This window comes from Protomyctophum parallelum, assembly GCF_964188405.1.
Source record: "Protomyctophum parallelum genome assembly, chromosome: 3".
Lineage (NCBI taxonomy): Eukaryota > Metazoa > Chordata > Actinopteri > Myctophiformes > Myctophidae > Protomyctophum > Protomyctophum parallelum.
The window spans coordinates 10,717,816-10,734,216 of record NC_139698.1 but is presented as its reverse complement, the minus strand read 5'-3'; the positions used below and the strand labels follow the sequence as shown (position 1 = coordinate 10,734,216).

The 16,401-nt window shown below is 43.6% G+C and overlaps 1 protein-coding gene across 1 annotated transcript in view; it reads left to right on the top strand.

Moving 5' to 3' along the window:
• Nucleotides 1–675: 675 nt before the first annotated feature.
• LOC310856782 (clathrin coat assembly protein AP180-like) overlaps nt 676–16,401 on the top strand; it is a gene marked incomplete at its 3' end in the record, with an annotated part of 34,145 nt that continues 18,419 nt past the window's right edge. Inside the window, exon 1 of the mRNA XM_083762260.1 lies at nt 676–959. Within this exon, the coding sequence (XP_083618386.1) occupies nt 830–959 (130 nt within the window). The 5' untranslated portion in view covers nt 676–829. The remainder of the gene's footprint in view (nt 960–16,401) is intronic.

Sequence of the window (16,401 nt, the reverse complement as noted above, 5' to 3'; positions counted from 1 at the left end):
AACACGACAGAGAGGATGCACGGCGATGAGAACACACCATCCATCCGTCCGTCCACGGCGCACAGTACTGTTTGACGCTTCGCCGGTGGTTTGGGGGCTCTCGGTGGGCCTCAGCTCAGAGAGAGGACGCGACGCGTTGTGTGGAATTTAATAGATGGAGTGAGGTGGTACTGTACAAGAGAAGCGATATTCTCCACTGATATCAACCCCAACCAACAACCCAGCAGCGAGTGTTGTGCTGCTGAGTTGAGGTGAGGAGGAGGATTATCCAGGAGGAGGAGGAGGAGAGAGTTGGGACCGTCGAGCAGCATCATCCCGACCGGAGCGCGTCGCCGTCGTTAGACGCTTTTGGCTACAGTAAGAGATGGATGCTATTTAAGGGTGTAGAGGGAATAAACAAGGATTTTTTTTATGAGCTACTCTTAAATGCGTTTTTTTTTGTAGCCTATAGTCTTCATATAAATCATTGGCCTCGTTTCTAGACCACCTCTTCTATAGGCTACTACACATCACCAATCAGTATCCATTAAGCTCATGATTGTGCGAGAAATGCATGTGAGCATGTGCGATGGCCCACAGTAGCCTGCGGTGTAGACTGTAGAGGAGGAACATTCTATCTCCGATATTGTATGTCTAATATATATATATATTATATACCACCCCTCTTAGACAGTACAGTAAAGCAGGGCTGGTCGCCTATCCTCGCCTCGGCTCCTATAGTATATCGTGACGGCAGCCTGGAAGCCTGGGACTGCCTGGCCATTCATTGGTTCGTTGGGGACCAAATCTGACGTTTGATCCTCGGAGGTTTTGACGCGGAGGAGAGAAGATGTCGGGACAGACGCTGACGGACCGCATTGCCGCGGCGCAATACACTTTGACGGGATCCGACGTGGCCCGGGCTGTCTGTAAAGCCACCACGCATGAACAGACGGCACCAAAGAAAAAACACCTGGAATGTAAGTAACCCATGCAGTCACTCCCGACTACACCCCCACACCCCCCCCCCCCCCCATCCCATTTTTATCCTATCCTACTTCCCTACCTCCATTAGGCCTGAACTAGGCCATGCACAAGAGGTGTGTGTGTGATGGTTACTCACTCACGCGCGTGCACACACACACTTCCTTTACATTAATTTGGTTTGAGATTCTAATTGAAAGGCCCGCCCGCCAGAGTCAGACCAATTCCAGTACATTCTGCACTGTAAGTAATGACAGAATGATTCTGCCATTAAAGTGCTCCACCACCACCAAGGAGCACAGGTCCTCCCTTAAACAATTACAGTCCCTGCTGGACTTTACTGTACCTCCTTCCTTCTCATGTCTCTCTCAGCGTTTAGCACTGCACTGTATTTGATTGCTCCATGGTGGTGAATGCATTATTGAAAAGGTCATGTGCATGACTGTTGTCACACACGTGTGCTTGCATAATTGTCAGGCTGAATTTAATAATTAATAAATAGTCATTCCCCAATAGACCCAATTGACCCCCTCTCTGGTACTCACACATTCCAGTCTCTAGGTTTTGTTATACATTTTTAATGATGCATTTTTAAAGAAAGAGAGATGCAAAATGTATGTGCTAGCGGGTTCCCATACATGTGTTCAAATTCAAAAGCATCTCTACAATATAGAGATGAAAATATATGTGCAGATGATATTTTGTAAGATAGGAGATGTTAAGCTTCGAGCTGATATGGGTAGAGGGGCCACCTGGGAAACAGAAGGTCCCAGGTTTGATCCCCCCCCCCCCCCTCAATCACAGCGACTGCTGGCCATTCACAGCGGGGCTTTCCTAGAAGTCGAAGTCAAGGAGCCATCTGCTGGGTGAAGCTGAAATTTCCCCTGTGGGATTAATAAGGTCAATAACCCCAGGCCACAACCCAACCTGACCTAATCAATACAATGCTCTTAAGACCTTTACTGTATAGACCATAGACCCTTGCAGCTGGCACTCATTAGACATTAGAATAAAGCACTATTGTCCCAGAGGGGCAATTTGGCTTGCAAGTAGTCAATAATAAGTAAAAGTTTGAATCCACTTGAGGTACAACAGTACATCAAACTAATCAAATTAATCAATTGGTTTGATCTAGAGTCCGGGCCGCTACACAGGCCTCACACCTACGTCGCACTGTCGATCCGACTGATATGCCCATTATGTATATACTGTATCAGTCCTTGTCCCTTTCATACCCATACTCTATATGGATGTCATCAGTATCCTTTTGTGCCCATAACATTGAGCTGACTGATTTGTTTGCCCCTGGATGACGACACACTGAGGTTAGACAACACACTCCATATTTGGGCATAGCTGCATTGGGAACTCCTTATATGGTTATGGCTGAGTCATGGTGACATGAGTATGATGTCAGAGGTCGGCGGGCCTCCCAGTTTGAACCAATTATCAATAATAATTGAATAAATAAAATCGGCAAAGTATAAAATAGGGTTTAAGTGCTTAACCGATTCTTTGACATAATATGACATTTTCTCATTATTCGATTAATCAAACAAGTAATCAATAGAATAATTGCTACGAAAGTTGCAGCCCTAATCCATACAATAATAGCTTATTGACATACATGCACACATAAACACAACTCCAACTCCTGCTGTAATCTCTAAGTACTGGGCCCTCGTCTGGTTCTGGCAGACAGGTAGTGTGTGCAGGCTGGAATAATTCAACTGGATTGTCACACACCACCCAGCCTGCACACACTACCTGTCTGCCAGAACTAGACGACGGTCCAGTACTTAGAGATTACAGCAGTCACCAGAACCATATCAGAAGAGGTAGCAAGGAAGAAAGAAAAATGAGGGGCACCATTATCACTTCCACAGATAGGCACACTTAAAATTTAGTTTAAAAGGTCAATAGCTGATGGAATAAATTGCATTCCGCTAAAGACAGTAAGGTAATGAGTCTATGACAGTATTACAGTAGGTCAATGGTGGCTTGTGGATCCACATAGTAAAGTTAAATTATCTATTTGTTAACTCTTTAACTCAGTCAATGTACAAATGGCACCATTAGGTCCATTTAGTTACATTTTTCAGGTAATGGGCAAACAATATAACAGTGGTATGCAGAACTCAAATCCACTGAGGTTAAAAACTCCAGTCGGGCATCTTGCATTCAGTACTCTGAATATGAATTGCTTTAAATGTGATTGAAAAGCACTGCCCAAATTTGTCAGCGTTATTTTGACGTCTCTAAATGCTGACAAAGCTTCCCAGTGCTTGCTGCCATTGGTCACTCTTGTTTAGTGCCGATGTCGCTCACTATCATGGGCCAGTGAAGTAAAACAACAAGCTGTTGCAGACTACGTACAAACACCCAGCAATACTTTTGGGTTCCCAAACCATTTCAGCTCGAGACCTACAAAATACCTGTAGTGAAAATAGCCAATGTACAAGCTCACAATATGCCGTATCGCGACCACGTTGTGAGCTTTGTAGATAGGCTATTTTAACTTCATCTATTATGTCTAGCTCATTGCCGTACAAGCACAACCTCGTCTTTGGTCCCAGTTGGAAGAGGCCAAAACAATAGATCCAAACACTGATCAGAAGAAGGTTACATTTCGACATGACACTACTTACTACTAGACAGGGTGTTTTTTTCTTCTTCTTTAAGCCACTTAAATGAACACACATACACACACACACACACACGCACAGTAACTATAACAATAAAAGTATAGTTGCACCGCTCACAGTTCTCACAGGTGCGATTTTCCATGCAGCTTGAGCAGCATAATACAAGTCTCCTGAAGCCAAACGATCACACTGAGAGCAATTATTCACTACAGCCGTTGTTTCCAAAGATGTTTCTGAGATCCAGGCCTTAAGAGATCTCTCTATTTGTGTGATGTCAATCTCTCAGTAAGTTACACTACTCGTTACTGGGGAAAGTAATTGAGTTACAGTTACATTTATATATTACTTAGCATAGTAATGCATTACTGCCCAACAATGAAAACTTCTGTAATAATATGAAGTGTTGGCAAAGTGTGTGTGTGTGTGTGTGTGTGTGTGTGTGTGTGTGTGTGTGTGTGTGTGTGTGTGTGTGTGTGTGTGTGTGTGTGTGTGTGTGTGTGTGTGTGTGTGTGTGTGTGTGTGTGTGTGTGTGTGTGTGTGTGCGCGCGTGCAATGTCTGTATCTATACGTATAATAATTTATGTACGAAGGCCAAGCTTCTCTGGCGATTTTCTAAAGAAGTCAGCTGAAAAAGGCTCCTATACTTCTGTGTAGGAGATCAATACAGAGTTCTGATCAGAGACTCAAAAGGCTCCTATACTTCTGTGTAGGAGATCAATACAGAGTTCTGATCAGAGACTTTGTTGAAATGTTTCTGCAGCTTTCCACAACAAGTGTAGAGAAAGTTGGGCTGTATTATCGATTATCTTCATGGCGATTATTCTATTGATCACTTCATTGAATAATGGGGAAGGGCGTATTAGCATAATCAGTTAGTCTGATGACCTACAGTATATTTATATTTTTTCACCAAAATAGCTAATCTACAAGCTCATATCGCATTGCGACACCTCCAAGAGGAAGAAGCTGTTTAGATTCTCTCCTCTACCCATTGTCTAGGAGGCTAATTCAATAGAATGCGTTTGCATTTGCTCATTTGGTACTCTGACCATCTGCCATGTTGGCATGCATGGGCTTGTGGGCACAAATCTGTCTTGGGATTCAGACTCATTCCAAAGATCCGAAGATATGGGCTTTGCTAGCATCTTTACTGTCTATTGGTGCTGCATTTGGGATTGATGTGGTGATGTGTGATGTGAAAGTGAGAATACAAGAAGAAAAAACTATTCTGTGCCATTCTTCAGGAAGAAATACTAGCTTTAATTAAATTAAAGAAGTGCAAGTAATAAGTAAGTAAGAAGTAAAATAGTTACATTATTTTGTTGAATGGCACAGTGCTGAAAGGTTTGATATTGTAGAGGTTATGGCATGTCAGAATTCTATTTGGCTACAAGCCAATGGAAACAAATTACTTGTGTTATGGGTTGGTCAGGCTAAATAATTATCTGCTTTCAGAGGACTAGATTTATGATCAGTGGACGTGCAGGTGTGTGAGCAAGAAATCTAAAGTAGATGCTCCCTTGATTAGAAGTTGATGATTCAAATGATGTTATACAGTGAAGAAGCGTTTGACTGTCTGCCAAATGATGATGGCTCATATTCTAAGCCAAAGACGGGCCCCAAGTGAGCCTAATGACCTCCATCCTTATAGGCTGGTGATCACATTATCACTCCCTCTTAATCCTCTTCACTGGTGGTAACACACTTATGGAGGCTGTGTGAAGGCTGTGTGAAGGTTAAAGCCATATTTCCACAACTATTAAAGTAGGGCTTGATATCAAGTGACCAATTTAATTCAATTACTCACCAAGATGCTCATGCCTCTTTGACGAAGAGGCAGTATTTGGCGGGGTGCATACTTAGTTTAGACATGGTTAGACATGGGTTAAGGTTAGGTGTAGGTGTGCTGCCCCGTGGGTTTGAGATAGGTTGTAGTTGTAGGACTAAGGACTGGTCTAAACAAATGACTAGTCTACTCTAAACTAAGTACTGCACCCGTATTTGGCTTGGTTTCCCAAAGGACATTATGCGTAGGGAGTATGCATGTGGTTCTTCTTAACAACACCCCCTTTCACTGTGAACATAGATATTCTGTGCATAGATGTGTCACGCAATGTTAGGCCTGAGGCCTGGTATGGTACCGGCCTGACCGATCAATAAAAGAATGATTAACTAACTTGTGGGTTCATAAATATAGGCCTATACAAGGAGGTTAAATGGGAGGCTATTGTGCAGTCAAAGTTACCAATACAAGCTAGTTAATTCAGCATTCTTTTATTGATCGGTCAGGCCGGTATGGTAGGCTGATTGATTGTTGATAAATGTTAACATCAGAGTATTTTGGAATCTCCAGACTTAAGTTGAAACACGACACTCCTAGTTAGTCTTGAACCTTCGACCATCTATCTTTGAAAGATTTTGTATAATTAAACTTTTGATTTTATGCCACTGATCTCTGCTGGAGGTCCCCTGGCACAAAATATTTTCAGATGGGGGTTAATTTGGGTGCCTTTGACATGAAAAGGTTTTAGTACCACTGCTGTAGTAGCAGAACATCCATCTGTGTGGGTGTGTGCATGCGTGTGTACGTGTGACTTTTGGCTGCTATGTCAGGTGCAAGACACGTGTTATCTGTTTTTAGGGGTGTTTAATTGTACACATTATTACATGGTGCTCTAAACCTGTTTAGTGCAGTTCACTGTGTATTAAATATCAGTTTTTCTTTAAGTGTATTTGTTCTAAAGTAAAGTAAAGTGTAAAGTGACGACCAATAGCCTATCTGGTGGCATAGCTATGTCTAGTATTGGTGGGTTGTATCTGTAGAAACAACTGTGTAGGTTTACCAGAATGATATTAAACAGAAATGTCACAAGGCTACAAGCCAACCTTTGATCCACTCTCATCCATGACAGACAGCATGCTTCCACTCAACACTAGTTCTCCCAGAACGGTTCAAACTTACAGAGGTCGTCCAATGATCCGTGGGTCGGCGGTTCGAATCCCGGCTCCTCCTGTCTACATGTCGAAGTGTCCTTGGGCAAGACACTGAACCCCAAATTGCTCCTGATGTGCTGGTTGGTGCCTTGCATGGCTTCCGCCGCAATCGGTGTATGAATGTGTGTATGAATGGGTGAATGTAATGCACTATGTAAAGTGCCTTGGATAAAGGCGCTATATAAATGCACCATTTACCATTTTACCATTTAACCCATTCTGACCGGGCACCCATTTTGGTGTCAGCATCATGTTATGCTTTATCTATTGAAAAATAGCAGATCTACAAGCTCATATCGCGCCACCGAGTGGCGCGATATGAGCTTGTAGATCTGCCACTGCTTGTAGATCTGCCACCGAGTGGCGCGATACGAGCTTGTAGGTCTGCTATTTTTGAAAAAATCGAAGAACGACTGACATTTTTAGAATCTGGTCTCAGGTCAGAATGGGTTCATCAGACCAGTGTGTGTCCGGCGGAAACCTCGTATGAATCTGATCTCAGGTCAGAATGGGTTAACACGGCTCATATATCTTTGCTTATTTTGTGCATTTCACTGGTACACTGGCCACTATCGCCCATATGGTAACTGCTGTTCAAGGAATTACAAAACAAACAAAATCATGAGCTGCGTCTATCATGCTCCATTAATTTGATTGGATTGGAGTCAACACATTGCTGAGTGACTACAGTATATCTCCACTGTAATCCACTGAGTGGATCTCGCGTGCGTGTGTGTGTGTGTTTCGAGATCAGTTTCAGTTTGTCTCCACGTTTCCCCATTTACATTACTATGAAGCACATTTACTCTACCAGTCCAACCATCCTGGTGCTCCACGGTAGCTAGCAGAGACGCGTGCTCCGAAAGCCTATCCGGATTGTTCAAGGCCGCGCTGTGATTTTGAGTGGCAGTCTCGCCAAAACATGATTTACTATTCTGTCCTTATCGGGTCGCAACTCGAACGGCCCCGAGTCGGCTAAGCGAACTTCGCAATGCTCGATGCGGAAGCTCGCCTGCTCGGTGCATGGTGGCTCAAGTTCGCTTGAGGCGGCGCGTCTCCGTCGCGGTCTAGTCCATAGAGTAATATATTTAGGTCTAGTCAGTTGTTGTAGGCAAGAGGCCAAGAGGCGAGAGGCACTTCCACGTTGGCCACAGAAGCGGGGTGTGGTTGTAATCACAACCCGGCTAGGATTTCGAATGTCGCAGCAGAGACAGAGACACCATGTAGTATAGTACTGTGCTGCGGTGAGCAATGTATGATGAGTCGGAGAGAGAAAATGGGGGGCTTTGCAAGAGGTCTCGGCTGCAGTTAGTATCCTTGAAATCCCAGAATACCATTGGAAAGTCATACATGGCGTGGAAAATGGCGGAACATTGGCTGATGAAGCAGGTGTGCAAGCTGCACGTCTAAACCACACTGCTAATGTCAGACCTCTATCTGTTTTCAATCTGAACATTGATTCAGTCTAAATCGATCGGTCTGTCCTCCTTTCCTAATATCCACCTCTTCCCACCCCTTTCTCTCAGCCGCACGCATGCATGCCTGCACACACACACACACACACACACACACACACACACACACACACACACACACACAGTCACACGTGTGCGCACACACACATGACACACGCTATTTGGAGGTCAACATGACCTTGAGCCTGCCACTACAATGATAGTACAGTACCTCAGTATGCCCTTGTGTTGCTCATCCCTCATTGAGGGAGACGCTTCCTGCTAGATCTGCACTTGATTTGAACACAAACATCTTTATATCCAGAGATGTGCACTAGGGGTGCAACAGTTAATCAAACTAATGTTTTGAAAATTAATTGATTAGAAAAATAATTGATTAGTTAATAGAAGTATCGATTAATAATCAATCCCTTTTTTGGGCATACAGTATCATTATAGGTGAAAACTTCAAGCAATCTGCAAGCATTTAGATGCTATCTTCACTATTTCTGCACAGCACTGTTGAGTAAATTACTTAAGTGCGGAAAAGTAATCAGTAGAATAAAAATAAAAGTAAATAATCGATAGTCGCAGGCCTAATGTGCACGTCTGCTGTCTGCTGGTAAACTAAAGAGCAAACTGCTGTGTTAGCATAGCGGAGACTCGCCCCATCCAGTGAGTACAGTGTGTGGATGAACAGCGGTGTCCCAGTGGTACAGTAGAGTACAGTGTGTGGCTGAACAGCGGTGTCCCAGTGGTACAGTAGAGTAGGCCAGCAGTGCACTGTGCACAGCAGTAGAGAGCCATGTCTACACACAGGCTGGTCATTAATAATGCAGGGAGGCTTGGATGTCCTCCTGTTTAATCAGCCTGTCTGCCTGGCTGCTGAGCACAGCCTCAGGACCACATCTCTACCTGCATCTCTAATCTACACATCTGCAGCACGGTCATAACACCTACAGTACAGTACAGAGGTGCTGATTGCATGTGGGGGGAAAACAGGCAAAACCACAGAAGAGAATTATTTGACTTTTTCATTTGACTTTGACCACAGTATATCTCCACCTGCAAATTCCCAGGCTGGCCCCATTTAGACTGGCAGCCAAATCCAGCCTGAATCAAATCTATGCCACATCCAGATTGGAATCCGATTTGTTTAAATATAAGTCTAAACACAAGTCTAACATGGAATCCGCGTTCAGATGCGTTCAGACTGAGATGGATCTCCTGAAATCAGACTTGAATCAGATTTGAAACCACCTCTGAATGTGGCTCAAGTCACATTTGTAAAAAATGTGTAGTAAATGAAGCCGATCAATAGGCCTCATCTACTACAGTCCCCCATTGGCAAATCAATGATCTTTGAGGCAGATTCTTGACTTTGGCAACTAGTAGTGGCCGTAGTGATCCTTGGAGCATTCCAACCCCAACACGGCTGTGTTCTGAACGTTGACATCTTGTTCACTTGGTAATAGTCAATAAATAACTAAGGATTTTAAATAGATCTTCTCTTGGTCATTTCTGAACAGGTTTTTGTGGATTTATTATGAATAAAAAGGGGACAATGTATTGCGAAACGATAATGAGACTGATTAAATAAACCATATATTGCATTCATATGAGGAAATGAGCATCAATCTCTGATCGGTGGACATTGCTTATGTGAAGGGAATATATTTGACACATTACACCAGTATTTATATTACACATGTGACTTGTTTGTGTCTAGATTTATTTAAACAAATCAGATTCCAATCTGGATGTGGCTCAGATCTGATTCAGGCTGTTTGAACGTTTCAGTGTTGAACGCCAAGAAAGGTTTCTGCAGTATAGCTGGTTTCTGGTACTTTTACTAATCCTGGTGCGTTACTACCTGCTTACTCTTATTATTTTGTAGTATTATATGTTATTACTTGCACAAGCATTTTCGTCCACTCGACAGAGTGCAGTTCTAGTGGTTACTGTAATTGACAATAAGCGTCTCGACTTATCGTCCTAGATACAGGAGTGTGCTGACTGCTCTGGGTGGGTAGAGAGAGAGGCCATTCTGGGAATTTGAAGGTAGCCATTAGATCATGTAAAAGTGTCCCTGAGGTACAGTAGTATATGCTGAAACCATAACAGCCTCCAACCCGTTATGCACTTATCATAGCCATCTGATCGGCCATCAGTTGGGTGAAACCGAAAAGCTATTTTCCCTCCTCAGAGGGCCAGAAATGACTCCATTTTCCTTTAGGACCAGCCTCTAGAATATACATACATCAAGCTGATACTGTATACCGGTATAGGCTTGAAAGGATGTGAGTCAAATGCTAATAAGCGCGCACAGGGAGCTGGAGCTTTAAATCGAAACAAAATGTGCACAGAAAGTACAAAGTAGCACAGAAAGTAAATACCTTGACCCGAGCCATGTTTATCCCTTTGTTTGAGCAATTAGGAACACAACAAATGTGTGGAACCTTTATTCTTTTATCAGAGAAATGTATTGATCGGGGGAACACGGTGGGCAAAGGTGGACTGGCACCGTGGGAGGAACAAAAGTCCATTTAGGCTGTGGGTTTTCAGCCAGTGGTCCGGGGAACACCAGTGGTCTTTGAGGCGGTTCCAGGTGGTCCCCAGCTAAAATGATGGAGAATTGGTAACCAAGAACTTTAACTCTTGAGAGCGTAAAATGAAACCAAATGGCCCCTTACAGGTCCATTTCGTTAGGCCTATTTTTGTAATTTTCTGAGTTAAAACAACACAACATTTATGTAGAATGGAGTTCCAACCGTGCCTCTAGCCTTAGTAGCCTATAGCAGGCCAGTCTGGTGCATCTCAGGAGCAGGACAGATAACGTGCGAACAAGAAGGCACTGGAGCAGCTCAGACGATTTAGGCCCTTGATTTATTATGTAAGTTACATCTTCGTCAGGTCATGACCTGACGAAGATGTAACTTACACATCGTAACGTTGTCGCCTTTTATTTGCACCCTGTTATAATAAATCAATGGCCTAAATCGTCTGAGCCTGCTCCAGTGCCTTCTTGTTAACACAAAATATATATTGTTATTTTCTGAGTTAAAATCACACAAAACATTGTATCTGTGTAGCAGCACTGCACATCGTAGAGAGAATGCCAGGGTAACAGATGATGCATTGAGATTGTGAGAACAAACATTAACACTCTTTGCTGTGTACAGTATCAAGCCTCTATGCTCACTGACCCTATCATCACCTCCTTCATCCTCATGCATTATGTTCTGAAGTGGAAAAGCCTGTGAGATTTTACAAATCCCTTATATGGGTCCATTTGGTTTAATTTTACGCTCTCTAGACGTTAGAGTTAGATTGTTGTTAAACACAGCATTGCAGAATAAGATATGTAAAATAATTATGTTGATCAACGTTTGCCTGTTATCTCCTAATGGTACCGACATCAATACAGTTGTGGACAAAATCTTATCCAACGACAACAAAATATTGTCTTGGGTCTGAGAGGCAAAACAAATGTTGGTCCGTGGCTCAAATTCCAAATAAATAATGGGCCTCGATATGAAAAGGGGGCACTGGGGCTTCGGCTAATTTCATTTTTCTTTTAAAGATTTGAGTGCTTTTACTTTGCAACTTTTAAGTACCTTTATATTCTTTTAATACAGGCCTTTTACTTGTAATGGAGTACCTACTTCAATATTGTGGTCTTGCATCCTGTGACGTCAATTGGGTAAGGCAAGCTGCCATACCTTGGCTCCAGGGGAAGGACAATGGAGGAAAATATGGCCAAAAAATAGGCAAATAATCGCAAAAATGTAGGAAAATAGGCCAAAAAAGAGGCAAATAACCGCATGTAACCGCAAAAAATGCAAAATGCGCCGTGAGCTTGCCATACCTTAGCTTTAGCTGAAATGACACCACTGATTGCATCATCTGAGTACTTCAAGCTGCAGCCTTGGGTGGTAGATGGCAGCGTTCTCCTTGGACATGTAGTCCTTCCTCCACCAGTCTCTCTCTCTCTCTCTCTCTCTGTCTCTGTCTCTCTCTCTCTGTCTCTCTCTCTCTCTCTCTCTCTCTCTCTCTCTCTCTCTCTCTCTCTCAATGTCTCTCTCTCTCTGCCAGCTTGGCCGCCACGCTGGTGCCACTGCCACAGTACACTGGCCTGGCCTGGCTGCAATGCATTCTGGGTAAAGGAAAATATCCCCCTCTCTGAATGTGCACGCTGCTCGGGGGTGGGGGGGGGGGGGTGGAGGGGGCGAGCTATAAATAAACCCGGGGTTTTTTTCACGCTTCATTCATGTGCAGTCAGTCCTTGCGTTAGAGCTGCTCGCAGTCTGATAATAAAATGTTTTGATGGTTTCATAGGTTAACCTCATAAAAAAAATGATTTAATGCGGCCAGGGGTTAACTTAATTTATGCTGTGGTATATGGGAAAGGCATACGGTTTTGAACCAACTGATATGTTATTTTTCCGTAAGTCCAAACATGTCTGTTAATAAATACCCCCCCTCCCCTCCGTCAAAACATTCCCAATTGCATATATCCTCCACAGCTGCTCAGGTTTAGAGACAGAAGGTCTTTTTCTGTGCATTTTATTGAATTCTTACTTTTCTTGATTCTCACCGGTTTCTTGATACCGTAGTATAACATAAACAGGTAGTGTTTATTTATCCATTCATAACTCGACTAGACAGTTTACCAATGTAATCAAATGGCCCTGTAAGAGTCCCTTTGCCTGGCCTGTATACCCTCAGAATTAAATCAACACTGACATCCTCTGACGCAGACAGAGTGGGTTCAAACAGCTCTAAACTCATTATGTGTGAGTGGAGAACTCCTTCAGCTCCCTCCATGAAAGCCTGGTTTAGTCAGCTTGGCCCAAATGGCCAGATAGTGGTTCTGGAAAGACTCTTTCAGACGTATTGAAGTTGACACAGTAGCTACCTGTTAAAATGGGAGAAGTGGGAGGCATACACTAGTTTAAATGTGGACATAATTGACTCTTGTTGACTGAACTGTATTTGTTCCTTTATTTATTTTGACCATCGCCCTATTATTTTTCCTCCTTGATAAATCATTAAAAAAAACCACTAAGGATTTCACAGTGTAGTGATTCAATGTTTTTTTTTTATTGAGGCTCTGAGATTTCACATTTGTTCAGTGCATGTACAGTAGAACCATCATTTATTTTTACCACAATATAAACAGACATTATACCAGTAAGGGGGCGAGAAGCAACCTCGCGTGCACGCATCCGCCTGGGTGACGGCAGACTGCTTGCAGAGTGCTGGCACTTTGGCATGGGGGGGTCAGATCAACATAATTATGGAATAAATTCTCTACTGGCCATATATGGAGCGTGTTTTGAGTGGACAGGGTACAGAGGTCAGATCAACATATAAAATGTCAGAACAGGTCAGCTCCATATATGGAGATCTAAGGGTGGCAGCGGGGGCAGTGTCTTGAGTGTACAGGGTTTGATGAGGGCCTCGCCCAAGTAGGGCCAGGCCTTAATTTTTGGGCCTGTTGAGAACTCCAGTTTGAGAACTCCGGCTTCCGGGCGCGGCTGGCTGCACTAATAACTTTAGGGCAGGCTAGTCTAGAGTTTAAATGGACAGGTATCAGTCAAAAGGGAGACATCGAAGAGGAAGGATGGATGGGGAAGGATCAACATATGGAATGTCACATTGAGATGTAAGCTAAATTCCAATACCCAAAATCTCGGCCACTCGCTCACTCCCACTCGGTCACTCGGGGTCATTCCAGCGTGACCCGGAAATGGTTAACGTTCCATTTGTTAAAGTGCTCCATCGAGGAGGAGAGTGGAGTCGAGTGGAGGAGCCGAGTGTGCTCTCCGAGACCGCATAGAGCGAGTGTACATCAGGTGCAGGCTCTGTGGGGTATTTTGTCTCCTCGCAGCGAATTTCCGCATCACGTGTACATGTTTTTTTTCCTTCTCCAGTGACATAAGTCCGCCTCCTCCACATGTGGCACAAAAACACTGCTTGAAACCCGATACTATGCACCCCCCACCCCACCCCATCCACTAGCTGCCGGCCGGCTGACTGGCTGAAGTCGCTGACCCAACGGCCAACACACACATGCACACACTGTTCACTGGACTGAACTGAATATGAAAGTCAGAGAGACTATACCTAATTCCTGTTATAGTGTCCGTTATTTGCAAAGACCGCGGAGGAGGACTGACTGTCGGAGGAGGAGGGGGTGATTTATACGTGTGCGCATCCTGGCGCTTATTCACTATTTCAGGAATAAATAGCCTTGCCTTGCACATGTTACCAATACATACACATTGGCCTCGGACCCTCGGTTACATGTACAAAATGATGAATTGTCTATTCTGTAGACTGTACGTCTCTGTTCGGAGTTCCAGTGATCCAGCTGTGTGACACTGTATTGTTCCACCACTTTTGCTTTGGCAATGTTAACGTATGTTTTCCCATGCCAATAAAGCCCTTTGAATTGAATTGAATTGATACACGTCATTAGTGATCGTGGAATGTGCCGTCGCTTTGAAATGACAGCGTAGTACATTCCGATTCTAGAGGAAAATTCGACCACCACTCTGTCCTCGCATCGAATCCTCTCCTCCTCCTCTCCTCCTCGCTGGGGGCGGAGCCGAGGAGCGAGTGGAGGACGCGAGGAGAGTGAGCGAGTGTGAAAGTTGCGGTATTGGAATTTAGCTGTAGAGTTGCTGGCCAATATTAATGACATCAGAGATCTCCATGGGCTTATGACATCACGTGATCCCACGAGGCATGACCATGGGGGTGACCAACCAAACAACTGACAGGAAATGCACGATTTCATAGTAAATGTGACCTGCTGTCGCAATTAAACAAACAGAAAGAGAAACAAATAAATGAAAAGGACAAACAAATAATGACATGACATGATTGTACATTCCAGGTTAATGCCAGAGTCTTTTAAATTGTTCACATATACTGGTCAATATGGTACATTTAAGGTTTTCATTTAAGATTTCCAAAACGTATGCATAAGTTAGGAGAGCTGAGACCAAGCTTGCTTCTCAGTGGAGGTGTTTAATGGAGTCTGTGCAAAAATGTATCACTCATATTGCAGCTCTCATTTCCTATGTTGTGCAAGTCTTCTATCTGACATTCCAGAATCCAAATCAATTTGCCACTGTCTTCAAATATGATCAGTGGAATAATTTGAATTCAATTCAAAGCATTCATACAAATTCAATTAAATTAATAATTTCTAGGAAGCATGTCCTATAGGCGGGGCTTGCATGTTCTTTGTTACATAATGACATAGCGGTAATTTGTAAAAATCTGAAGAAACGTGACTGTTTTATGAATATTTATTCTTCAAACTCCATTATGCCTCCCTCATAATAGTGTAGCAAACTGGTCCAGTCCCTCATCTAGCCCTGGTCCAGTGCTTACAGCGAGTCTAGAGACTCGCTGTAAGCACTGGACCTCATCCTGCCAGACCCTGAATACTGGGTCCTCACACGAGGGAAGAAAATCTCACAGTGAGTAGTCATAATGAGAAGTGTGACTGGTCATAATTATGATCCACCCTGTCAGTCTGCAGTGTGTGAGAGAGAGCATGGACCTGCATCCTTGATGCCACAGACAGAGCAACATTACAGCTAGTTGCCAGGGAAACCGCCTCGGCCCTGTCCTCATTGGTACTCAGGTGCAGTCAGTGGTTCTCAAACTTCTTAATCAAGGACCCCCAGTTTGGTATGCGCTAAGAGAGCTCCGTTACAGACCAGTATGGGTCCATTTCAGTCGAGATGCTGCTCACCTTAGCATTGGGTTGCTAGCTGATGTTGTCAACAAGACTGGGGTGCGCCATCCACTGAATTATCGTTCCCTACAGGAAAACCCTTGAGAACCACATTGATGGTCTACTAAATTCACAACAATGACAAATGATGATAAAATAGATTGCGTGCATGGCTGTGTGCGTAGTTATCTATATTTTATTTATATGCATATTATCTGCTCCTGTCTCATGCATACATGCTTGGTTGCTTGTCTGCAGTTGTATCTTTGTCCAACCCGGTGGCTCTGGTATCAGTTACAACATATCGATGTGTTCATAGAGATTTGAAATAGGAGTGCTCAGTGCTGCCAGTGGTGTGTCTGGTACCGGAGGGCATTCTGATGTGCTGTTCAGTAGCTGTGATTTGACACCATGTCTGTCAATACTAACTCACTAGGTCACCAACCAATGCGATGCCACAAAGCAGTATAATTAACCACTTATACATACCTATTGTTGCTGACTTTGTTGTAAATTAAGACCCTACACTTGATCATACTTTGGCACCTTTTGGCACCTTTGCTTTGGAAGTTGGAACGCCCTGCGCTTG